At 46.7% G+C, this 27,256-nt stretch overlaps 2 protein-coding genes and 1 long non-coding RNA gene across 3 annotated transcripts; all 3 read right to left on the reverse strand.

The window, feature by feature from the left end:
- Window positions 1-1,257: 1,257 nt before the first annotated feature.
- Window positions 1,258-2,741, reverse strand: LOC120700313 (protein LURP-one-related 8-like). Its single transcript, XM_039984542.1, has 2 exons — window positions 2,452-2,741; window positions 1,258-1,523 (listed from the first exon to the last, which is right to left on the reverse strand). The coding sequence occupies exons 1-2, from the start codon at window positions 2,732-2,734 to the stop codon at window positions 1,258-1,260; spliced, it is 549 nt and encodes a 182-aa protein (XP_039840476.1). The 5' UTR covers window positions 2,735-2,741.
- A 20,129-nt stretch (window positions 2,742-22,870) lies between these two features.
- LOC120700507 lies at window positions 22,871-24,906 on the reverse strand. Its single transcript, XR_005685926.1, has 2 exons — window positions 24,295-24,906; window positions 22,871-23,159 (listed from the first exon to the last, which is right to left on the reverse strand). It is a non-coding gene; the product is annotated as an uncharacterized LOC120700507 (long non-coding RNA).
- A 200-nt stretch (window positions 24,907-25,106) lies between these two features.
- LOC120696571 lies at window positions 25,107-26,010 on the reverse strand. Its single transcript, XM_039979525.1, has 2 exons — window positions 25,843-26,010; window positions 25,107-25,697 (listed from the first exon to the last, which is right to left on the reverse strand). Exons 1-2 carry the CDS (start codon window positions 25,928-25,930, stop codon window positions 25,357-25,359), a joined length of 429 nt encoding a protein of 142 aa, XP_039835459.1. The 5' UTR covers window positions 25,931-26,010; the 3' UTR covers window positions 25,107-25,356.
- Between the last annotated feature and the right edge of the window lie 1,246 nt (window positions 26,011-27,256).

Below are 27,256 nucleotides of genomic sequence, written 5' to 3' on the forward strand. Positions count from 1 at the left end.
TTTATGCAGTTATAAATAGAGCCAACATGGAAAACTATCTTAATAAATAGGAAAAAGTCTATATCACCCCCTCACCTATGGGAGGTGGACTACATAACCCCCCAAACTATGAAACGGTCTATATCATCCCCTGAACTTTTCAAAACCGGTCAAATTACCCCCTAAAGCAGTTTTGAAAAATCATAGTAAATCATAGAAAAATCATAAAATGAAAAATCTAATTGTGTTAGACTCCAAATGAGTAGATCTACACAGTGAACATATAATAGGTATGCTTTAGTATATTTTTTGTTGTAGTTTTAGATCTATACTTTTCTTCATAGCTGTAAAAAATGTACTAAAGCATACCATATTATATGTTCACAGTTTGGAGTCCAAAACAATTGAATTTTTCATTTTATGTTTTTTCTGTAATTTACTATGATTTTTTGAAATTGCTTTAGGGGGTAATTTGACCGGTTTTGAAAAGTTCAGGAGGTGATATAGACCGTTTCATAGGTTGGGGAGTTATGTATTCCACCCCCATAGGTTGGGGGTGATGTAGATTTTTTCCTAATAAAAATATAAAAAGACTGTTGGTGAGTACAAGACAAGTGATGAGTTGTAATATTCCCTGAACTTTGTCCTCCTTGATTCTTCTAATATTTTTGGTAGAAACTTCTCTCATGCACTGAATATGATATGCTCTTTCCGCAATATATGCTAAATGTCTTTTGAATCTTTTCTGTTTATGAGGTTTACAGCAGATCTTGACAGACAAATAGGCATGGATGTAATTAGAGTACTAGCTAGTTGTGTTTCGTCTTCAATGTGAACACCCAACTTTTGTCTGCAGCACCAAAGATAGCTTAAGCTAGCCACTGGTTAGCTGAATCTGCAAACTTCTCTTTCAGGATCCACAAGCATTGGTCACTTTTTCTCTTTTGCATCTCCAATGCTGCTTCTTGGTGAAAACCACTAGCATAATATTGCTCTGATATTACCATGATTGGTTATAACTGGCAATTCACACAGTTGACTCTCTAGTTGCATTGGTCATAGTGATGCTACATTCTCAGGAAACTAAATCATGAGTTCCTAAATGTCATATCTACACAAATTTGACAAGTTAGGTCTTAGTCAGTTGGGGCCGATTTACAGCTGCATTTCGCGAACTACATTTTCGGTACGTCCGTCCTTTTGTAAATCACTGTGCTCTCTTTGCTTCAGTGATCATGCATAGTAGTCAGAAAGAGCTTCATCAATCATCACCAAGGGCTATGAGGAGCACATCATGGGTGTGAACGGCTTCGAGCAGATCCGGTCCAGAACAACGATGAAAGCCATGATCATCGTGCAATCCACATTCGGCTGGATCATGAGCCTGAACACGTCGTCACCAAGCATCAAAGAACTCGCTGCGGCTTCAGCCTTCTTCCTCGTTATCCTTGCCACCTCCTTGCCATCACTGTTGCGGATCTTGCAGCTTCTTCTCCTGAAACAGCCCTCGACCCAGAAGCTGGGACCGTGACCGGCCATGGACACTTCAGCCACATGACCCTTTTTCAAAACTGAGCACTTTCTCATTGAGAAGAGTTGATGTGACCTTGTCCTCTTGCCTTGGCATTCTTCTGATGCTTTATAGCAATTCCATTGGTCGTGCGTGCTGAAGATCTGGCCAAAAAGAAAAACTTTGTTAGCTTTTTTCTGCTACTAGTCCTAGTGAATTTGCTGGCCAGTCAGAGATCAATATTTGAGCTCATCTGTTATACACTTGTAGCTGGGAGAAAATTTTGAATGTACTTCCTGGGAGAAAATTTTGAATGTACTTCCACATTGCATTTAGTCAGACTAGAGACTGGTGAATTTTCAAGAAATTAAAGCAACCGAGTCTGGCAGGATACAATGAAGACTACAATGCTAGCATTTTTTTCTGTTCCGAGAACATTTGATATTTTGCTTGGTGCATTTTCTCTTATGGAGTAAACTGACTGAATTTGCTGTAAAAAATTGTCGATATTATCATTTGGTCTGAATCGTCTGGTGATAAGGTACCGGATCTTTGCAGTAGGGGTACTAGAAGAAACAGATTTATATAAAAAAGTACACCCAATTTGGCAAGAGTTATTCTAGGAATTAACGAAAAATATAATGTTAGAGAGATCAAACATAATCTCGTTAAAAAACTAGAATTATTGCGAGTACAAAAGAATGAAGCTCGGGCTGGCCATTTCCCTATCTGAAAAAAAAAGTGCCCTGACATATATACATCTAGTTTCTGCATCTACATTAGAAAAGACTGATTATTACAACTAGGAGATGTAATTCATCGGTATCATTGCATTATACATCGATGAATATCTGAATATCATGATGTATCGATGCGACTGGATATAAATCAGAACGCAGGTAGTTTAAGTGTTTAATAACATGAAGAGAAGAAATTCGCAACTGATGGATGGATCACAGTACGTGCCTGTGGCCTGAGGGCAAGAAGAGGCGAGCCTTGGCCATCCATGAGCAGGAGCTCGCCGACGAAGATCTTGCGGCGGCGCGAGTAGTTGTCGACGCGGAAGGCGAGGGCGCCGCCGGCGTCGTAGACGGAGAAGCCGTCGGTGCCCTGGAAGCCCATGCTGGACCTCTTCCACACCGTGTACCGCAGCGCCGCCGCCGCCGCCGACGAATCTCCGCCGCTGCGGTGGCGAATCAGAGGCCGTGTCGTCTCGGGGGAGGGGTGGATCCGGGTGGTCGTCATGCAGGAGCTGGACCGATCAGGGAAGGCCGCTGTCATTGAAGAAGCCTTGGTTGGCGCATCGGATCGATCCCTCCATTTTTATACTTACTCGGCGACCGACTAGTGACTAGTCGATCGGTCATGTGTACATACTACAGGACTACAGGTACGACGTGCCAGTTCGCCGCAGTTTGGAATTTTGTTTTTGGTAGGTTGTGTGGAGTGGGTGTGTAGCTGCGTGGCATCTCACCTTTATGATTGTGTGTGTGCATGCGCATGAGAGCCAGGACCAAGATTCCCATGCCATATACCTAGTACAGGTTGTAGACTTGACTTGTAGGCAGTATAGCTAGGCCTATATATTATTAAGGAAGCTTCTAAGAATGGGAAGATAATTACCAATGGAATTACTACTTGCTCTAAACTATCCCTTTGGCTAAACTTGATTCCCATTTCCCTTTGGTTGGGTGGGTGAAGTGGAGATCCTTACATGTCAGCGTCATTCTTGATTGCGTGCGTCATGCGGCATTCCAGCTTCATCAGTTCTCCTTCCACTTGCTGCTAAAGACCAATTTAAAAATGCAAGTGTCATGAGCTTTACATATCATGCCACATCTGCAAAAATTTGCTGACATGGTAGTCATTTATTTATGAGAGAGAAAAATGAGAGTTTCATGTGATAAGAGAGGAGTATCATCACCATGACACTCCTCCAGCACAATTTACAAGTTCCACTCTTAATAACTAGGCGATGACACTCATCGAGATAGACCTAAGGTCAATCTCAGTGGAAGTGTTATCGGCATAGTTATTAAGATCATGAACTAGATAATGGGAACGTATCTAGTGCAAACCAAGGACCTCGTGCAAACCTACTAAAAAAAGTTTCAAAAAATTCTGAAAAAAATCATGAATGTGCTTCTCAGCTTACCTCATCTATATACAAAATTTTATGGTCAAATTCATCTTACTCTAAAAGTTACAAAAAAACAAATTTTCTGACAACAATAATGGTTCAAATGCATCTCAAATTTGTCTTTTTTGTAACTTCTAGAGTAAGACGAATTTGACCATGAAATTTTATATATAGATGATGTAATCTGAGAAGCACATTCATGATTTTTTTTAGAATTTTTTGAAACTTTGTTTAGTAGGTTTGCACGGGTTTGCACGAGGTCCTTGGTTTGCACCAGATACGTTGCCCTAGATAATAGAGCCGGATGTGAAACTCCTCTCATGTTCCAGGACACTCCTCATCTTCTTCATAATTACTCTGTCATGTCAGTAAATTTAATATTCATGACACTTCCATTGAGACCGGTCTAATACATGCTAGCCGCATCAAAACAACGGTCAGAAACACGAGGCTTTACTGTGGTCCAAGATTTTTTTGATAGGTCCAAAGACTTGATTGCCGTTACTTCGTACATGGTTGATCTCACTTGAATGGTTGATCTAAGCTCATCGTCGGTCGACTAAAAATGCCAATTCACACTACGCATGGTGGCCTCGTCAAAAAACAAAAAAAAACCGTTTCTGTCATTTTGTGGCAACCACCTTACATTCCAACAGCTCTATGCTACTAATTATTTAATAATACTATTATCTCTCTAGTCTACGCAGATATTCTCACCAGCAACTTGCAAGTGCCAAATATGAGCAGCATGGTACTGATACATGGTGCCGATTAATATTTTCTCCCATTTAATTAACAAGTGCAAATGAACCTCCTTGTTTATTTTATATCTTTATAGTAAACCATGTGCCAATACATACATACTCCCATCGTGTCCGAAATAAGTGTTCATTTAACCTTTCAAATTTTACTCTAGAAAGAGTGTTCTTTTAGATTTTTATCATAAATTTTACCCTCGAACTATTAATTATAAGTCTCATTTTCAACCTTCAACTATAAAAACTGGACAAAGGAGGTCATCCAACCATGGATTGGGCAAGTTTGTCCCTAGGTGGTTTTTTAAAAAAATAAAAATATTCAAATTTAAACTAAAAAATTCATAAACAATTCGTTTTTTATCTGAAAATATGAAACTAGTACCATTTTTTTCCTAAAAATGTAACCTATCTATTGGCACTATCTATTGGCACTATCTATTTCTACAAAAAAGGTACAAAACCACTCCAAGGGACAAATTTATCTGGTTTCAATAGTTGGATGACCTTCATTATCCGATTTTTGTATTGAAGCTTGAAAATTAGACTGTTATAATAGTTCTAGGACCAACTGATCGAGCAGATAGCCAAATCGACACGTGAAGATGCCTGCTGGCATGCATGAAGAGACATGGACTCGTGAATACTAAACTAAGAAGAAGCTAGAGAATCATCTCGCGAATTATTCTTCATTTCCCAGATGCATGTAATACGCATTGTGTTTAATTAGCACTAACGAGCTTTCAGTACATGGTCTCTGATCTAGCCAATGCCCAATAAAGAAACAACATAGTAGCTAGGTTTGCTGCGTCTCAAAGTTACAAGCAAGCAGAGCAGACTAGTATATATCACTCTCTGAAAGTCCAAACACCACAAAATCCAATCTACTCCAAATAAAGCAGACTTATTAGTAGTAGCTAATGCTAGTCGTCACTTGTGAACGCGCTTTTGCGTCGTGACATCTGACACCATTATTTTGTCTAGATTATGATCTCCATCGTTTAATTAGTATGGTAATAAGCAGCCTAGCTAGGTAGCCTGATGTATGGTGGGTTTGGTGTTCATTCATATGAAGGAAGGAGGACACCAAGGAGTTAATGCGATATATATACAATCTGCAAGTTGCAAATTTGATTAGCTGGTTCTGCTGCTGGTTGATCATCCATCTATCACTCGACATCAAACTTTATTTGAGAATCATGTGTCCAACTGTAGAAGGCGTCAGAAAATTTGCACACGTACAGTCCGAATAAAACTCCACATGAATGCGTAGAAATTCGAAGCACATGACTCGCCCCTCGGCAACCTCCGCCAAGCAACAACCGGTCGCGCATTCCAGCGAGGGTGAGTGAGGAGGCGGCGAGAGGAGCAGCACCAGGCTGTGGCGGCATGAGGCGGCAGCCGGCCCACATGTCAAAGGCAGCGAATGGTGAAAATTAGATGGAAGATTGACAGAATGACATGGAGAGCAAAAAAAAAAGTTCGGCCAATGGTATGTAGGTGCGAGTGAACATTTTAGTGGTACTCATGTAAGGACCATCGTTTATAATGGTGTACACGTAAAAGACTCCCGTGGGTGTGTCCGAGTGGGGAGTGCGGGGCGTGGGGCCGGGATCGCGAGATGACAGGCCGACCGAAAACCGCAAGCACGAAAAAAAGTGTTCCCCGAGCGTCGCAGAGCCCCAGCGTGTTGGAGGATGTCCGCGGCGGGATCTCGAGGAGGGTTCATCCCTGCATCATGCAAGAAACTGAGACCATTAATTCACCCACTACTATACCTTGCTTGCACGGTTTTGTGCAGGCAAGAAACTGGATCATTTGCTCGATCACTTTCGGAAGGTTTGCGACGACCATGCTCTTGATCTCGGAAGTGGTTACGTAGCACCATCTCCAGCGACCTGCATTTCAAGTTTAAGCAGTAAGTAAATTCACAACAGTTGCAATATCTATCTGATTGTTCAGAGTGTCGTACGTGCATGTTTGAGATTTAACCATCGACACTAACAGCTCTGCAATAAGGAGCACACTGTGGGACCGAAGCCGGCGACCAGAGGGGGGTGAATGGGAGCCGATCAAAATTTCTTCCGAAATTCACACCGTCGGCCTATATCCCGAAAATCACCCAAGCCCTCAAGCGTTCTGGCCAATGTTTGAAATAGCTATGGAAAAACTAAACCAACACAAAATACCTCGAACGAGCGAGCGAAACCACGAAGCAAATCGGAAGCGAATCGGGAAAACTGCAGAACTGATCTGCCTGGACCGGTCCGACCGGTGCGCTGGACCGGTCTGACCGATCGTGCCTACCGGTCTGACCGGTAGCACCCAGAAAACCCCTGAGAAATTGGATTCAAACGGTGAATCCCGAACAAATGACCACGAAAAACGGTGAAACTTAGGGGGATTGCTTCGCCCCTACCCCGTGAACATATCCCCAAGAGATCTCGGCCCAAAGATCAACGAATCGTGAGAATTATGGGGGAGATCAAAAGGGATTGGGGTTTTCTCAAACACTCAAGGACTCGAATTCGAACACGCTAGTGATTCCAGAGAGTTTAGGTCAGAGTTGGGAGCACGGGAATCACAGCAAAGAACTCATGGACTCCTCGCAATCAAGTGCACCAAAAACGAAATCGAAATTTCATCAAACAAGGCACAAAACGAGGAGATGGATTGATTCAAATCGCCGAGAGGGCACTAGGAGGTTAGGGCCTCCTTTCCCAATCAAATCCACAAGAGTTCACACACAAACAACATTCAAATCTACCCTAAAGAGATGAACTGAGGAAGAGGAACACAGGGGCGGCGGCCTGGGGAAACAGAGAATTCACGGACGAGTTACAAAAGCCGCAATTAACCTAACACAAGTGAAGGGGTATATATACCCACGGTACCGGTCAGACCGGTACGCTGGACCGGTCAGACCGGTTGATTAGACCGGTCAGACCGGTGCCAGGGACCGGTCAGACCGGTTGGCCTGCAGCACCCCCTGTACACGATCTCATCCGACGGCCGAGGTTCTTTCTTCGGAACGAAGTCTTCTCCACGATGCCGCCATCTTGATGAGGATCCAGTCCGCTTTTGGAGGGTCCGCGAAACCCGGGTATGTGGCCGGTTTTGAGAAAACCGCCAAAACCTCACGCGCGGGAAGATTCCCGTCTCCGCGCCGTGGCCCTAGACGCCGTTCCCGCCTCGGCCTTCTGACGGCCCTAGACGCCGTCCGACGCCCGTCACCTCCTCGCCCGCAGCGAGGCCCTAGACGCCATCGACGCCCGTCGCCTCCGTCAGTCCAGAGACCGACGCCCGTGCCTCCACGACTTGGCGTCTTCAACCGCCGTCCACCTCCTTGGTTTTGTGGCGCAAACCAAGAAACCCGCCTTCCGTCGCCGCTTGCGCCCTCGATCCAGGAGTGGACACCACAACTGCCGCCCGGTCCGAGCTCCGGTCCCGGCTGCCCTTCACCGCCGTCCACCGCACGGTCCATCGGCCACAGCACCTCCACGGCAGCTCCCCGTCGACACTCGACGCCCGTGTACCTGCAATCCAAAGACCAAGCGCACGATCACACCGCACGGTTGACAATTCACTCATCACAAGCAGGATAGAGTACTCAACATTCCTCAATCTCCCCCTTGATGAGTGCATTGTCAACACACCACCTGAAACCAGAGAAGTGATAAAAAGAGAAGCAAGAAAGCAAAGAACTCAAGCAAGTGACAAAAAACTCAGAAAAGCAAGAACAGTCACTTACTCAAGCACAGATCGATCCCCTAAGACAAGGGCAATGGCTCGACGCAATCGATCAAAAGCAAAAAACATGACTCCTCAAAGACAGAGGTAACGCTCGACACAGTCATACAAGAAGCAGAGGTAAAACGAGGAAAACCAGGAGCCAAAACCAAAGCAGAAACTCCCCAAGCAAAGTTTTTCCCTCTCACAAGTCAAAATGATGCACTCTCGAAGCCCTGTGCACAACAAGTTTTTCAAAAATCAAACAAGTCTCCCCCTTGTTCGATCACTTCTCTCAAAATTCTCCCCCTTGTTGGCACATGCACCCATCAAGTCTAAAAAGACCTAAAGCTCCCCCTGAAGCTGAGACTCCTCCTGAACAGATGCTATGCAATGAATGCAATGCAGGAGGTGTAAGTGAAAGCATTTAGGGATACAAGGATATGAGCAACATCTAGTCACAAGCACGTGTGCATCCACAAACCAGACCTGCATCTAGCTCAACAGGGTATATCAAATCAGTCTAGAGCTAGGCAAGTTCAGTTTAGGAGAAATAAAAGCATCACCCATGATCTAGCACTAACAAGTAGGAAAAGGAAAGCAGTGCTACTCAAACTCATACAGATGAGCCAAACCAGCCAAAACAAGTTGCCAACATTCATTTTTCAATCAAATTTATCTCAATCGATTCTTAATGCCAGGGGTTGAAAGCTTGTCATGCTTTACTTAGCAACGAGGCCCAGCCTATGCCAAAAGACAATCAGAAGCTTAAAGCACTCGTTTCAGTCATGCACAGCCTTGCCCGGGTTCTCACAAGTGCAAAGTGAGCCGTCCCGAAAGCTCGATCAGTGCGACAAGCAATCCCACCTGGATCTTTTCAATCTATTTCAAGAACAGTTCAAGCAATTTTATCAGATTTAGATCATTTCAAGTATGAATTGCTGAACGAAAAGCCACACTAGCATGAATAAGATAGCAAAGCATATCAACACGCCCTAACATGCTAGTAGCCAAGACAGGGTGATCATGTTTTGATATTTTCAAATCAAAATAGCTTAACTCAGATGATGTCATATACACAATGGAGCAAGGTATACGTGATCAAGTTTATCAACTCACACTAGCAGGCACTAGAAGATCATAGCAATGTATACAAGAATGCTAGTGCAAGTGAGACAATGCAAAATGAAAACATGTACAATGCATATGCACAATGCAACTACCAAACCTAGAAAACAAAGAGAAGCAAATAAAATCTACAAAGCTAACCAAAGAAAAGTCAGCAATCAAAAGGGGTAGCAAACCCCAAGCTCCCCTCGCAAGCGAGCAAAGGTGTTCTGCTCTAGTGGTTTGGTGAGGATATCTGCGGTTTGCCTCTCTGAAGGGACATGGATCAGGTCTATGTGTCCTCTCTCATGGTTGTCTCGCAGGAAATGGAATCGGATGTCTATGTGCTTGGTTCTGGAGTGTAGGACATGGTTCTTTGCAATGCTAGTGGCTGACATGTTGTCTACAAAGATAGGAACCTTACCGAAACTCTAGCCATAATCCTGCAAGGTTTGTTTCATCCAAAGTATCTGGGAGCAGCAGCTAGCAGCGGCAACATACTCAGCTTCTGTGGAAGAAAGCGCTACGCTAGCCTGCTTGCGAGAGGACCAAGACACCAAAGATGTACCGAGAAATTGACAAGTGCCGGATGTCGACTTGCGATCCAACCGACACCCACCGAAATCGGCATCAGAAAAGCCCACCAAAACCAGAGAAGAATCCGCAGAATACCAGAGACCAAATTCAGGGGTGAATTTCAAATACCTGAAGATGCGTTTCACCACCTGCCTGTGGGAGGTGCGCGGCGAAGCCTGATACCGCGCGCAGAGGCAAACGCCGAACTGGATGTCCGGTCGCGTCGCCGTCAGGTACAGGAGAGAGCCGATCATGCTCCTGTACTCCTTCTGGTCCACCGCCTCGCCGTCCAAGTCCTCATCAAGCGCCGTCGATATGCTGATCGGAGTCGGCTGAGGAGACAAGTCGCTCATGTCGAACTTCTGCAGCAAGTCTCTAGTGTACTTGGCTTGATGGACAAAAGTGCCCTGAGGAGTTTGCTTGATCTGCAGCCCGAGGAAGAACTGCAACTCACCAATCATGCTCATCTCGAACTCCCTGGACATCTGCTCAGAAAACTTGGAGACAAGAGCGTGAGAAGAGCCACCAAAGATAATATCATCCACGTATATCTGAACCAAAAGAAAATCAGTGCCAGATCGCATGAGGAACAAAGTTTTATCAACACATCCCATTTTAAATCCCTGAGCCAGCAAAAAGGTTTTCAATCTATCATACCAAGCTCTAGGTGCTTGTTTCAAACCGTAAAGAGCTTTCTGAAGTTTATAAACACGGTTTGGAAACTTGGGATTTTCGAAACCAGGGGGCTGCTTCACATAAACCTCTTCTTCGATAAAACCATTCAAGAAGACAGATTTAACATCCATTTGGAAAACCTTAAAACCCTTGGAAGCAGCAAATGCAAAAAAGATTCGAATAGCTTCCAAACGAGCAACAGGGGCAAAAGTTTCCTCAAAATCAATATCCTCTTTTTGGCAAAACCCCTGGGCAACAAGACGAGCCTTGTTCCGAACAACCAAACCATCCTCACCCTGCTTGTTTTTGAAAACCCACTTCGTTCCGATGGGATTACAAGCATGTGGAGGCTCGACCAAAACCCAAACTTGGTTTGTTTCGAAATTTTCAAGTTCCTCATGCATGGCATTGACCCAATTAGAATTAGAAAGAGCGTGTCCAATATCCTTGGGCTCAAAAGAGGCAACAAACGCTGAATGAGCAAAGCCAGCGATACTTGTTACCTTGGACCTGGTGACTCGCTCGTTGAGATCACCTAGCATCTGTTGAGGTGGATGGCGGCGCTGAATGTGTCGCGGTGCTTCCCGTGTCGAAGTCGCCTCCTCGTCAACCAAAGCTGGTGCCTCCTCAGGTGCAGCTGGTGAAGCCTGAGTCACCTCCTCGAACAGCCCCTGTGAAGTAGACGTAGTCGGATCGGGGCCGTCGTCATCGTCCGAGCTCGTAGCAGAGATAGCCGGGTCCACAGCACGCGTGGTAGCCTCAGCATCGCCATCTGCAGCTTCTTCCTCCTCATCTTCAAAGATGGAGGTGCCGAGCTCATCATCTCCTGCAACTTCAAAGACAGAAGAATTGCACGGTGCAGTCTCGTCGAAAGTGACTTCACAAGTCTCTCTGACGATGTTAGTATCAATAATCAGCACACGGTACGCTCTAGAGTGAGAAGCATAACCGAGAAAAATACCGTCAGATGAACGAGACTCAAACTTATCAAGATTTCCATCTTTCAGCACAAAACACCGGCAACCGAAAACTCTGAGATGGTCAACACAGGGCTGGCGTCCAAAACGCAACTCATAAGAAGTCCTGTGCATGAAAGCACGCAAGAAAATGCGGTTGGACACGTAACAAGCGGTGTTAACCGCCTCAGCCCAGTATTTGCGAGGAGTCCTATGCTCATCGAGCATCGTCCTCGCCATCTCAACCAGTGTCCGATTCTTCCGCTCTACAACTCCATTCTGTTGTGGAGTGTAGGGAGAAGAATACTGGTGTTCGAGCCCTTGATCACTGCAAAAGGCGTCAAAACGAGCGTTTTTGAATTCTGTGCCATTGTCACTGCGGATCGCTCTCATGGCCTGGGGTAACTCGTTTTTCAACCTCAAGATCAAGTCTCGAACAAACTCAAAAGCCTCATCCTTGGTTCTCATGAAAAAGACCCAAGAATAGCGAGAAAAGTCGTCCACAATCACAAGAACATACCACTTCCCACCAACAGACATCACCCGAGATGGACCGACAGTGTCCATGTGTAGCAACTCTCCAGGGTGAGAGGTCATCACCTGATTAACAGGCGGATGTGAAGTGGCAATCATCTTCCCGTGGCGACACGGATGGCAAACAAGGTACTTTTCAAACTTCAATTTGGGCAATCCTCGGATCAGGCCAAGTGAGCTCAGTCTCGACAACAAATCGAAGCTCAAATGTCCTAGTCTCCTATGCCACTTCCACAAATCAGAAAAAGTACCAGCCATCAAGCAATGAGAAGGACCAAAAGGAGTTCCAGAGAAGTCAACCAAGAAAACTCGATCGCGAGGTGTAATCCGGCAAACCAAATCTCCCCTGGAATCCAAAACACGCGAGCAACCATCCTTGAAGCAAACCTCAAACCCCTCATCAAGAAGTTGCGAAACAGAGAGCAAATTAAAACCAAGGTTCGAAACCAAAGCAACTTCTCTCAGGGTAAAGCGATCAGAAACTCGAACAACGCCAAGTCCACGTACCTTTCCTCTTCCATTATCCCCGAACACAATGTACTCCTTTGAGCGCATCGGGGTGAGGCTGGAGAACCATTTGTCATTTCCGGTCATGTGGCGTGAACAACCGGAGTCCATGATCCACCTGTTCTCCAAGTCTCCGACCTGCACATCAGTAGTGAGACAAGGGGTGAGCAAATGTCTCAACACTGGGGTTAGCAAAGTGAGAAGCAAACCAGTGTCGAGCCATTTGCTCTACAGAAGGGTTAGCAAAACCAGACAAAGCGTATCCCCCGTCCCGTCTACCGCGTGACTGACGAACACAACCGCGAGGAAAGCGTGGAGCCTCAAAACCTCCTCCAAAGCCTCGGTCCCGTGGTCCATAGCCGTACTGAAAACGACCAGGAGCACGGCCGGCAAAGCGACCACCTGCTAGAGCACGGTAACCACCACCGTCTCCCTGACCTCCACCTACACGGCGTGCATTAGCATCTCGCCTATCACCACGCCGAGAAGGACCATGCACCCGAGCAGAGTACATGTCCGCGTTCCGTCTCTCCTGCTCTCTCCTCACAGCCCGCTTCCTCCTGAAGCAAAACTCCTCCAGGTGACCTTCCCTGTCACAGAACTCGCAGTGGTACCTCACCTCACGCTTGGGAGGTGGAGGCCTAGCCTGCGGACGGGGAGGAGCGGCCCTCTTCTTCTGGGCAACCTGAGCTGTGGCAGCAGGGAGCGTGTCGAGGGGGTTCCTCAGCGCATTGGGCTTTGGAACCCAAACCTACTTCTACGGAGGTGCTTTCGGTGGTTCTTTAAGCACACCATCCGCGGGGTCAACAAGCGAAGGCTGCGTGCTCGTGCTAGCAGTGTTTCCAGCAGCCTTGCCGATCTTACCATACAACCTGTCAAAGTCTGACTTCGTGTATGTGTAACCGACCCCAAACCCATCACCACGCTTGAACTGCTTGATCATCATGCCCAACTGCGGCTCACTAGCAGAAACCCAACTAAGAATCGCCCTAAGATAGGTATTCTCATTCTCCAGGTTGGCTTTCTCTACCGCAAGATTATCCAAATCAGAGATCAAACCAGGGCAAACAGAGCAGTCAATAGGTGAGCTAAACTCTATGACCTTAGTCTTTCCAAAAGACTTGATCAAAGTATTCTTCTCCTCTAGCTCCGACCTAAGCATGGGACAAAGCTTACAAGCACCAAGCAAAACTGGCCTAGAGTTCATCTCCTCTAGCTCGCACACAACAGTAGCAAACTTGGACTGCGAGGAAGCTAGATCAGACTTGAAGATAGGACACTCATCACATTCAAGCACATCGCTAACAATAGGAGCATCCTTAACCAGTTCTAGTTCATGCTTGGCCTTAGCGAGCTCATGAGACACGTCAGCAAACGAAATCTTAGCAACATCTAAGTTCGCGACGTTCTCATCATGCTTGGCACGGAGAGCAACAAGATCATTCATGTGAGATATGTAGCCAGCGCACTCATCCTCACTAGACTTCTCCCTAGCACAAGCCAGCTCAGCCCTAAGCTTTCTACGCTCTCTAGCTGCTTCCTTAAGCAGCCTTTTCTGGTTGTCGAGAGCGGCGTACAACTCCCTAACCTCTGTATCAAGCAGGTCGATCGTGGAGTTTACCTCTGAATCGCTCTCGGATCCAGGAGAAGAGCCGGAGTGCGTCGGTGTAGCATGTCCACCTGAAGACGCACGAGCACCATCGGCTTCGCCCGCCATGGTGCAGAAGCTCTTGCGCCGACCGGCCGCCAAGCAAAGGCCGATGAAGCCGGTGGCTTCCTTGTCCCACTTTTTCTTCTTCTTGTCGTCGTCGTCGGAGGTCGGTGAAGAAGAGCGGTCGGTGTCGGAGCTCTTGTCGAGGTCGCTGAGCTGCGCCAGGAAGGCCTTCTCCCGCTTCTTGGCCTTGAACTGGAAGCGCTTCTTGAGCGACTCCTTGTCGAAGCGTCCTCCCCGGTCCCGACTGCGGTGCTTGTGGCGCCGACGCTCCTTGTTGGAGCCTCCCTCGTCGCGGTCGCGGTGGCACCGACGCTCCTTGTTGGAGTCTTCTTGGGGCAATCGGCGATGAAGTGGTTCAGATCGCCGCAGTTGTAGCACCGGGGGTTCTTCTTCCTCTGCCTGTTGTGGTAGACGCGCTGGAACTTGCTGATGAGGAGGCACAAGTCGTCGTCGCCCAGCGTCTCCAGCTGCTCATCTGAAACAGAAGGCAAAGAGGCAAGAGAAAAGCCAAGAGCAGAGTTAGCGTTAGAGCTCGATCCACCTGGGCCAGTCACAAGAGCGACGCTCTTGGAAGGAGGGGCACCATTGAGCTTGGCTCGTGTCTGGTTATCCACCTCCGTGACCTTGAGCTTGCTGAAAAGCTCGTTCACGGTCAGAGTCTCATAGCCTGCAGACTCAATGATCGTGTTCACCTTGAGATCCCACACAGAGCGGTCAAGTGCGTAAAGCAACTTGAGAGCCTTCTCGTGCTCTGTGTACTCAAGGGCACCAGCAGATCTGTTCGCATTGACCTTGTTCACAATCGACTAAAAACGACTGAACATCAAGTCAATGCTCTCACCCGGCTCCTGTGTGAAGTTCTCGTACTCACGCCGGTGAGTCTCGAACAGTCTGGCCTTCACCTGAGGTGTACCCTCGTGGTAGTTCTCAAGACACGTCCAAATCTTGTGGGCTTCCTGAAAACCCTGGACGCGTGAGAACTCCGCACGAGAAACGCCAGCGAACAAGGCATTGACAGCCTTGGCGTTAGCCTCATGCTGGGTCACCTGAAGAGGCATGGTCCGAACAGCCAGCACCACGTAAAGCTGGTTCATGGTAATCTCCCAGACATCGGCTCCCATGCTCTGCAGGAAGGCTCTCATGCGAACCTTCCAGTAGGCATAATCCTCGCCGGAAAACACCGGGATCTTACCAAGACTCGCCATGGTCGCCGAGTGGTTTTCGAACCGGTTAAGGTATTGAAAACCTCAACCAAGCTCTGATACCAATTGTGGGACCGAAGCCGGCGAACAGAGGGGGGTGAATGGGAGCCGATCAAAATTTCTTCCGAAATTCAAACCGTCGGCCTATATCCCGAAAATCACCCAAGCCCTCAAGCGTTCTGGCCAATGTTTGGAATAGCTATGGAAAAGCTAAACCAACACAAAAGACCTCGAACGAGCGAGCGAAACCACGAAGCAAATCGGAAGCGAATCGGGAAAACTGCAGAACTGATCTGCCTAGACCGGTCTGACCGGTGTGCTGGACCGGTCTGACCGATCGTGCCTACCGGTCTGACCGGTAGCACCCAAAAAACCCCTGAGAAATTGGATTCAAACGGTGAATCCCGAGCAAATGACCACGAAAAACGGTGAAACTTGGGAGATTGCTTCGCCCCTACCCCGTGAACATATCCCCAAGAGATCTCGGCCCAAAGATCAACGAATCGTGAGAATTATGGGGGAGATCAAAAGGGATTGGGGTTTTCTCAAACACTCAAGAACTCGAATTCGAACACGCTATTGATTCCAGAGAGTTTAGGTCAGAGTTGGGAGCACGGGAATCACAGCAAAGAACTCATGGACTCCTCGCAATCAAGTGCACCAAAAACGAAATCGAAATTTCATCAAACAAGGCACAAAACGAGGAGATGGATTGATTCAAATCGCCCAGAGGGCACTAGGAGGTTAGGGCCTCCTTTCCCAATCAAATCCACAAGAGTTCACACACAAACAACATTCAAATCTACCCTAAAGAGATGAACTGAGGAAGAGGAACACAGGGGCGGCGGCCTGGGGAAACAGAGAATTCACGGACGAGTTACAAAAGCCGCAATTAACCTAACACAAGTGAAGGGGTATATATACCCGCGGTACCGGTCAGACCGGTACGCGGGACCGGTCAGACCGGTTGATTAGACCGGTCAGACCGGTTGATTAGACCGGTCAGACCGGTGCCAGGGACCGGTCAGACCGGTTGGCCTGCAGCACGCCCTGTACACGATCTCATCCGACGGCCGAGGTTCTTTCTTCGGAACGAAGTCTTCTCCACGATACCGCCGTCTTGATGAGGATCCAGTCCGCGGTTTTGGAGGGTCCGCGAAACCCGGGTATGTGGCCGGTTTTGAGAAAACCGCCAAAACCTCACGCGCGGGAAGATTCCCGCCTCCGCGCCGTGGCCCTAGACGCCGTTCCCGCCTCGGCCTTCTGACTGCCCTAGACGCCGTCCGACGCCCGTCACCTCCTCGCCCGCAGCGAGGCCTTAGACGCCGTCGACGCCCGTCGCCTCCGCCAGTCCCGAGACCGACGCCCGTGCCTCCACGACTTGGCGTCTTCAACCGCCGTCCGGCTCCTTGGTTTTGTGGCGCAAACCAAGAAACCCGCCTTCCGTCGCCGCTTGCGCCCTCGATCCAGGAGTGGACGCCACAGCTGCCGCCCGGTCCGAGCTCCGGTCCCGGCTGCCCTTCACCGCCGTCCACCGCACGGTCCATCGGCCACAGCACCTCCACGGCAGCTCCCCGTCGACACTCGACGCCCGTGTACCTGCAATCCAAAGACCAAGCGCACGATCACACTGCACGGTTGACAATTCATTCATCACAAGCAGGATAGAGTACTCAACATTCCTCACACACCCATCATCCTCGCTCGTTCCCACATGACGAATGCCATGCATGTGTGAATTAAAGAATGAAATAGGTGTCTGCAGTCTGCACTGTGAAGAGAAGGCAGTTGCTTCCGCCAATTTATAGACGATCGAGCTAGCATCTGTCTGGCTCCATAAGGCGCTCCCCCGGCCCTATGCAAACTCCTTGGTTACAGGTCACTGTCAAATAAAGTAAAGGTGTTTCTTTCTTTTTCCGTTGCAAAGGATCTTCGTATGTATCACCATTACTGTACTCCGTTGGTTTAGACTCCTCCGAGTGAAAGGGATCGGAGAACTTCCCCGCTGCTTAAATTAGTGTGGCGCATCAAGCAACATTCGACAGAACATTACCGAGCAAAAAAAAAGAAAGTACTCCCTCCGTTCCAAAATGTAAGTCACTTTGGCTTTTTTAGATTTATAGTGTTTGCTATGCATCTAGATATAACACATGTCTAGATCCATACCAAAATATATGAATCTAGAAAAGTCAAAACGACCTACATTTTGGAACGGATGGAGTATACCCTATTAATTTTCTGTTGATAGCTTAATTACTCTGGTGTTGTTTTCTTTGTTTCCGATGCGGAGTCGTAAGTTCTTTTTTCTCATACATAAAAGTGGATATATATATATATATATGGTAAATTTTACGCATATCTCCAATGCATTTTAACTCGGAATATTATGTTGTAACTAGCATCCCATGTGGGACACACATTATAACTTCTGAGAAGTTAGTGAAGAAACCATGTATATATTATGTTTACTAGATAACATTGTGCAGTTACCAAACTTAGCTGTACATTCCAAATCTTCAGTATATGGACTGCTTGATCAGCACCCCTGAAGGGTTTTTTTTTTGCGAAAGGAGCGAGTTGTATTAAACCGTAGGAGAATAGTACAACCCAAAACTATTACAGAAAAGACCCATAAGAAACTGATAATTACAACCGCCACACCAGGTTTCAGGGTCTTCACATCTTCTTCCTCGATTCCGAACGAAACAGTCCGCCGGAGCCAAGGCAATAGCTGTCATCCGCACCAACGACGAAGTCCACATAGTGGAGACCGCAGAGGAGGACTTACTGCTAGGCGACAAAGCCGAGAAAATGGCCTCCCAAGCACATCGGTCATCTCCACAGCGAGTGAAGACCGGCATGCGCTGTCCGCCACCACCGTCGAGGAAGACGATGGCCGGAAGGCTTCCGCCACTGCTGGCACATCGGCCGGCAGCCGGAGAGTGAATCCCACAAAACGGGGAAGACTTGTAGCACCCACCCCTTCGCAGAGATGAAGCTAAACCTTTCCTCACGAAGCCGCCGTCGGTGGTCGCATCGCCATCACTGGCCTTGGTTCGAAGGAAGCAAAAACTCACCTGCAAAGCGACGGGGAGAACGCCGAAAAGGGCACCACCACCACGAGCAAGGAGAATAGCACGACGCAGGTGCTCTGCACCAGCTCGCCGTCGCATCCTTCGCCGGTCTTCCCCAGCGAGCTCGCCATCGCCGACGAGACCCGCAAAGAAGACGGAGAAGAGCAAAAGATTCACAAGCAAGGCGCTGGAGGACGTACCAGAGATGACGACCTCGCCAGAGCTCGCTCGGACAGGCAAAATCCTATCTGCATCCTCGCCGGAACCACCACACCCGTCGCCGAAGAGAAGCAGAAGGAAGAAGACGCTCCCCACCGAAAAGAACAGCATGGGGAGAAACCTAAACCTAGCTACTAGAACCTACTAGAAGCAGGTATGTACACCGAACAACGAGGTCCTGGTTCCTCTCCCTCTCCGGCGCCGGCGAGGCCGCCAGAGAAGAAGAGGAACCGGAGGAATCGGCGCCGGATCGAGTCTCCGCCTGTTTCACCTCTCTCAAGTACTGTAGAGAGGGGAAAGGCGAGGCCGCTGTCGATGTGATACATACGAGGACCACAAGGATCTTCTTCCCATAATGTAGCTTTACGTGATGATTAGGGATGCAAGTTTCACATTTTTGGGTCATTAGGTCAACCCAAAACTTAATAAAATGAACTAGAATGACATGCTACGTAATTAATTTAGAAGAGAAAATAGACTAAAATAAAAATAAACCCAAAAACACCAATAGGTACCCACTTACGTCCCTAGATGATGAAACCTGAAAAGAAAGGGTGAGCGTGCGGATTGCATCGACCGATCTTTACGTTTCAGATTCAGATTAGTCTTGAAAACAATATTTTGCTGGCATATCTATCTATACTATAAAGATCGAAAACAATTGAAAACCTTTCTCATCTAAATTTGGTCCACCATACCCTTCACGCTGGACCCACCTGTCAGAATCGAGAGGGTAGGACGAAGAGATGGAACCTATAAAAATCACGAGTTGGGAGATGTTTCCGCCCAAAACTCATGTTTTTTCTCACCGCACATCTCTGTCTACCCGGCTGCCGTACCCATCTCTCCCGTACGCCGTACCCAACTCTGTTCATGCCCGTTGCAGCTCGATTCACACCTGCTCCCCGGGCAATAATGCCCCTGCTCTTGTGCCGCAGCACCCCTTGCGGCGTGGTCGCCCTCCTGCTCGCCGCCCCTAAAATCCTCACCGGAGCTCATGTCCCCTTTCTGGCTTTCTCCCTGTAGGCGGCGGCAGCAGTCGGCCCAAATGCACGTCGCCGGCACCTCCCGCCGCTCACACGTAGCTGACTCTCTGCCGCCACACCCTCAGCAAGAAGCAGCAGAGGAAGGATGCAAGGAAGACAGGATGCAAACAAGTAGGCGCAGGGCCAGCCAGCAGTAGCCGGCCGATGCCGATGACCCCTTGGTGGTTAACTACGATGGTGTTCGTGTAGGATATCCAGTCGATGGCCATCTTCGGCTGCTCGCCGCGGCCGCTCCGTGCTTATCAGCGGGGCTACGCAGGCTATCCGCGCTTGGCAAGCTTGGCAGGAGCGCGCAGTCTCGCAGGGTAGAAATCGACGAGCTATCCCCACCGAATCCGTGAAGGCAATGGAAAAAAATTAGAAATATCCCAACCAAAATCGAGTAGAAGCCTGGAGAAATTGAGTAGAATTTGATGCCCACGGGTAGTTGACCTTGTGATTGATCTCGCATTTATTTGATCTCGCCGATTTAGCCGTGATTCAAAGCAGGTGTATTTTGCGTCGTTGAAGCATTGGTTAGGATTCTTAGACAAGGGCGTCCTGATCCACATGCTATGCGTTTGTGCTTGTTACAATTCCGCCGAGCAAATTATTATTATTTCTGTTTATTGATGGTACTTTCCAATTATTTGCATTCGTTTGCATCTGGGTTGGGGTTGACATGTTCGGGAAACAAGACATGTAGTGGTAATCGTCGAGTCAATTGTTTCAGTTTGGTTTAGAAAGTCTAGCATAGAGTCCCCTAGTCAAGATTAGTAGGAGGCTATTATAATCATGTTTGGACGGCCACCAAACCATGGTTAGTTGTTACTTTTGCCAATCTATATGCTTGAATAAATAAATATATTGTGATGTTACAACTGGTGCCCTATGAGGCTACGACAGATTCATATAAAAAATATCACTACATCTTATTATATTAAAATTTTAATTATTATCATGTCAACCTATTGCACGCGCGGCACGCGGGCCACCTTGCTAGTATCACTAAAAGAAGCAAGCAAATTAAAAGCAGGCCGGATGATTACTAAAAGAACCAAGCTGGGCTTCCACTCATTTGGGCTCCGAATTGAAACTGGGCTGTCGCAGAAATTGACTCCATATCGGCGTCTCTCCTATCAGCAATATAAGGACGGAGGACGAGCGGTAGCCAGGGTCCAACCGTCGGTAACCGGTCCGCAAACCGGTCCGGCCCGGTACCGGTTTGGTTTGGTACGAAATCGGTCTAAATTCAAAATTTAAATTTGAATTCAAAAAAATAAAAAATTTCTAAAAATACTTCAAGGTGCAATGAATCTAATGGTGTAAATTTTCTCAAAAATTTGTTTGTTTAACATACTTTTCGTGCATTTAAAGTTAAAACAAAAAAGAAAAGGAAAAAATGAGACAGCCCATTAAGGCCCACTTGGTAAACCGGTCAAACCGGCCGGTAAACCGGTCTAACCGGCCGGTATACCGGTTGCACATGTGATTTTAAATTTGGATTTGAATTCAAACCGGTCAAACCGGCCGGTAAACCGGTCAAACCGACCGGTAAACCGGTCTAACCGGTCGGTATACCAGTACGAACCGGTTGAACTGAGTTTTTTGAATTTAAATTTGAATGTGACCGGTTTCTACCGGTAACCGGTGCAACCGGTCCGGTAAACCGGAACCGGAGCCCGGCGGTTACCGGAGACCGGTCGGTTAGGTGAACCCTGGCGGTAGCTCGGTCGGTTAACGCTCGAGTGGCACGAGCGGCCGGTCGTGGGTTCGAGCGCTGGCTCGCCCATGATTCTCACCCGGTATTTCCCTAATTTTTTTACAGGTACAGGTGGTCCTATTTCGACCGTACGCTGCACATGAACTGGATTCTCTGGAGGATAAGTTGTAGGTCTTAGTTCCCTTGTAGGGAGGTGCGAGTACGTGTGTGCGGTGTGCGTCTACATGTGTGTTAAGATTCTACAACTTGTACTCTAGTATAGGGATCTAAAAAAGCAATATAAGGACGAAATGAATGAATGAACGAATGAATATAGTCTGAAATTCGATGAAACAAGCTGCTTCATCGGGCCATACAGAGGAATGAAATATTGCATTGTTTATTTCGGTTTTCCTCTGGAGAAACATGTCCACAAAGGTCCTGTTCAGTTGGTGAAAAATTGTTGATTTTAGTATTGTAGCACATTTTGTTATTACTTGACAGATAATGTTCAATCATGGACTAATTAGACTTAAAAGATTCATCTCGTACTAATTAGCTAGACTGTGTAATTAGTTATTTTTTCAACAACATTTAATGTTTCATGTATGTGTCCGAATATTCGATGTGAATGGTACTTTAATTTTTTTTTTGAGAACTAGGGCCAAAGTACAGTCTGGTCTGATTTTATATATATTTGGCCTTACAGAGATGCTTTTCCTAGGGTGGGCTTCATGCCTGACAGACAAACAGAGCATGACCCTGTTTGATTTGTGCTACGCTAGGACTGTAGCAACTTTGACCAATAATTAGGGGGGCACTAAATAATGACAGTTTACAAAATTAACTTCAGAACTCCTGCGCCAGAAATCCTGAAAAATCTAATGAGACCTTTTGACCGCGTTGTTTGAGGATGGTTACTGTAGCATCACTGTAGCCAATTATCGATTAATTACCATTATTAGATTCATCGCGAAAAATTACACCCATCCCTGAAGAGATTTTGCAAATAGACTTCATTTAGTACTCCATGCATGTAAAAGAAATTCGTGCTAGGAACTAGCATGGAGAAACCAAATAGGGGCAGTTTGGTGGCTTTGATTTGTGTGTGTTTAAGTTTAATCCTTCGTGCTGAATAAGTAACCTCGCGTGCGTTACAGATACTAACAACAGTACATTTTGTTTGTTTTAATAAATTTAATAACTGGAGCAGGTTTAATTTGGTTCTTTAGCTACCGCAGTTGAATTGAACACCAAGCTCGCTCATCTAGTTGTTGTATATAGTACTAGGATGATGGGTGCGCTAACTCTGCGCCAGCAATTAGGCAGCGAATCAAACAGGCAGCGGTATAGTACTACAGTGGAAGTCGCAATCAGTGGAAGCGTTAAACTGGGTCGTACTGTCATACCAATCCAGGCACGTGCAATACACATTTTTACATATGGGAGAAGTGTTCGCTGGACAATTGTAGTGAGGCACTGAGGCACAAATTTGAATTTGGACATTCAGTGATGCAGCTGCCCGCTTGGTCTGATGGAGAAAGGATAGCAAGCTCCATTACATAGTGTTATCAAAAAAAAAAGCTCCATTACATAGCAAGACTTGACACATTAATTTACATATAGCTTGAATAAGTAAGATTTGCTCAACTTAGTTATGCAAAAATAACATAACCCCGTCAGGTGGGAGTCTTCGATTCATTACAGAAACATAACCCTGTCAGGTGGTCTTAGCGTTGCAGAAAAACCACATGTCTGCAGGTAGAGATAGATAGTCTTTAGTTAGATACTTCGTTTTTAAGACCAAAGGGGAAAATTAGACATTTAAGACCAAAGGGGAAAATTAGACATTTGAGCTATCTTGTGCTGGCCTTGGGCCGCACCACACTGGATTAGCTAGTCTTCCGAAACCACACTGGATTAGAAAGTCTCAAAGCAAGTAGATATTTGCATGATATATCATTAGCAGGCATTGGAGATGGAAAAGCAAACGGATGGAATAGCATCCTTAAGAAGTTCAGGGTTGGCATACCATCAACACTGTATAGATCTTTACAGTCTCAACAACTTTCATATAGATGTGAAATCAAGAACAGGCATGACAGTTCTATTACATTTGTGTTCAAGTGGATGTACCTCTAAGACTAATATATTACCAGATTTTACCAAACATGTAAGTTTGACATACGACCTAGAACAGTTGTGGAGGCAAACTAATATATAAATTAATCCGGTAACAGTAAAATTTCAACTTGATCAACATGTATTATTTAGAATCATATATTTAATCAGTATGTGGTGTCGATGCATAGGGAAGGATAGAATTTTGCCTTCTTGTAATAATGTATTTCTCTCACCAATCCCTCAAAGCATCGCAGGCATACATCATGCTAAAGTTACAGCAATGGCAAAAGAGAATGCTCATGGAAAGAAAAGAAAATCCACCTTGTAAGAGGGCAAGGATTTAAAACAATTCTTCATTTCTTTTTTGCAGTGCCGTTTAGCAAAGATAGACAGAATGTTAAATTCTTACCAGCTGAAAAGCTGAAGCGAATTAAGTCATGAACATAAAAAGCAGAGGTATCAATGTTCTGAACATCATATATAACACAGATGAAGAAATAATGAGAGTTGTGTTTTTATGTAAGCTACCTGATCCAACGGTAGCAGTATGGCTGAATGCTGATAAAAGCAAAGCTAATTCTACTATTCCCCCTTGCTATTCATTCAACTGAAGCAAAATACAATTTGAACCTTGGAGAGTATTATTGGCTATAGCAATTTATAACATACAGTGAAAAAGAAGGTGCAATAAATTTATTAGCTTGAACTGGCATTTCATCAAATAGCTAAAGTGCAAGCTCTAGCAGCAGGAAAGGTTACTTCGGACCTGGCAAGAATGGTCAAATCAACGGCCGCAAGCACGGAGCAGGAAGCATGGCAGCGGCAACCTGCAACTTCATGCTAGCACAATGCCTCAGCGACCTCGATGGTGGCCTAGCGGATGCTGATTGGCGTGGTGACCATCTGCCAGAACGCGGCAGATGTCCTCGTACGTGGCCTGGTAAGCATGGGGGGTCGATAAGGAGGAGGAACCGGCGGGCACATAGGAGGACGGTCGCACTAGTAAGCGAGAGGACGGGGTGCAGCTAGAGCTGGGTGATGGCTCGCGAACACGCTGGAAATGGCTGGTTCCTCACCGGCGAGCTTCGGAACGCCAGCATGACCAATGCCCATGCACGAATAGGCGCACCGACCGGCAAACTGGCTGTGATCGCAGTGGAGTAGAGCCGCCGAGAGAAGCGAGCAAGGAGTTGACGGTGGGCGGCGGATGTTGTGAGGGCGGGGGCAGGGCGAGCACCGAGCAGCAATCGATTTGTTTGGGAGTGAAGGATGATGACACCTGCCGTTGTGTCCGTTTTCCACCGCGTCACGTCAGTTTCACACCGCGTGAAAGAAACGCAAGATCCGCGTGAGACGGAACATGACAGGTGCCGGGCATGCCTTTGTGAACAGTGGTAGAGGCCTCCGCAGGCTTCAAAATCTTCCAGCGATATGGATCTATATATATATATACACGACAACAAGTTAGGCCGCCGACTCTGACAGTACAATACTTGTCTTGCAAAGAGTCAAAAGTCAGACAGCAGCCGCCGAGTCTGACACTAACGGCCGGAACGACGCACAAACCAAATCCATATCTGATGAAAGAATGCAGAAACTTTTGCTGCAGTAGCTAGTTACACCAACCATGCACACCATATTCATCTTCCTTCAAACAGAATCCGGCCCTGAATAAATCCTCTATATTGTTTTTCAGATCAGTCATCTATCAGAAGTTCAGAACGCAAAAAGTTGAGGAAACCCCAGAGCCCAGTCTCAGACCCAAATTGATATTTGAGAGTCAGTCAAAGAAGAACACGAAATGAGTAATCAGGAATTAATAGATGGATCAGGAGGGCTGGGTGCAGTTGGTGGTGCCGCCGCAGCCGCAGGTTTGGGGCGTGAAGGCGCAGGTGCCGAAGGGCTTCCCCGGGAGGTTGCAGTCGATGGCGTAGCAGCAGCTCGTGTCCACGCAGCTGCTCGTGTTGGAGGTCGAGCAGCACCGGCACCCCTCGCACACCTCGAACGGCTCGTACCCCACCGCCTCCGTCGCCGCCGCCGCCGCCGCCGCCGGAAGCGCCACCGACCGCGACCGGTACACCACGCTCCGCACGGGGACGTAGTACTCCGACGACGACTCCTGTCGTCGTTTCTCCTTGCCGCTGCGGCGACCCAAGTTGCTGCTGGCTCCTGCCCACCAGGGGATCACGAACTGAATCGATCAAGAGCATGATCCGATGATAGATAGATAGAGAACATGCATGGAATCCATCGATCGATGGACGGCTAGCTTGCGATATAGATGGATGATTGATCTACCAAACTACGTACGTACCTTGAGCTTGCTGGGAGGTGAAGAGGAGGGCGAGGGACAGCAGGATGGTGAAGCCGGTGAGGGAGATGGCACGGAGATGATGAGCCATGGTCTGTGGTTTTCGATTTGCCGTGAGAATATGGAAGAAAGAGGAAGACACACCAGTGCCTCCTTGTCTCGCGCGCTTAAATTAAGGACCGAAAATGACTGGGTTTGTGCAGAATACGGAGAGCAATATATACACATGAAGACCATAGAGACTTATCCCTGTTTCTGTTTGAATCCACTTAAATTGTGAAAAAACTGACACGTAGGTTTTTTATTATTAGAAACTCATTGGTAAATTTTGGGCCAAAACTCAGGTGTCCAAAGTGCAATATTTTACCTAGAAAATAACCATCGACAAGCGAGTACTACAAATCAAATAAAAGGCCTATAATTGATTTTTTTCTCACTTTCTACTTAATACAACAATACGCAGCTCTCCTACATATTCGAGACAAAAAAATCAAATGAAAACTGAAGACCGCCGTCTCATTATATTCAGAGTGTTTTAAGGGCCCCAAAATTAAAAACTAGACTGCTCCATGAAACTTGTGGAACTCCAAGATAATCCAAAAATGTCATAAACTTTTATCAACAAGGGGCCCAATCGAAACAGCTAACCTCGATCACTCTTATTGGAAAGAAAAAACAAAAGATAAGTCTGGGTGTTGAAGAAAGTTGTGTGCACGGGCATCCATCGAGCAATAGACCGAACACATAGATGTAGTGCTTGTGCAGTTGTGCGTGCCAGTTAATGAAAGCGATTGACATTTCTCTGTCAGTAGTAAAGGGGTATATATATATATATACAATAGTGCTCTTTGTGTGGCGCATCTCACCAGGCAACACATGGACATCATCAAACTATAAAGATTTCATTATGTTACCAGAACATTATTCACGTTACATGCATGTCAGCAATAACATATATAATGACAATTGCATTGGCACCCGGCTGCTGTCTGATAATCAAACGCCCAAAACCACCAAAGCTTTATACGTCTGCAACTGCGTCATCATTCCATTTCATTTGGATGCACGCCTACTATACCATTTGACGACAATTTCTTTTCTTTTATTTTTTGGAAATTATTTGATCAGAATTCACAAGAGGAGATGAGACGGCAACATATAGTGGTATAAAAGATTAATCCTTGATTGTGGAAAATTATTATTTGTGACTAAAACATTTGAAAACAATATGCATTCCCGTATTGTAGTGGTGGTTTCACCCGAAAGTTGAAGATACTCGACACGCAGGAGGTTCTTAAGCTCTCCGCAGTGATGATAGCCCAAAAAAGACTCTGAGCTTGCCAAAATGCAAACATTCTTAAGCTCTTGACATTTTCCTTGGAAATGACTGCCCACCAATTAAAAGCATCATTTGGAT

This window comes from Panicum virgatum, chromosome 3K, assembly GCF_016808335.1.
Source record: "Panicum virgatum strain AP13 chromosome 3K, P.virgatum_v5, whole genome shotgun sequence".
Lineage (NCBI taxonomy): Eukaryota > Viridiplantae > Streptophyta > Magnoliopsida > Poales > Poaceae > Panicum > Panicum virgatum.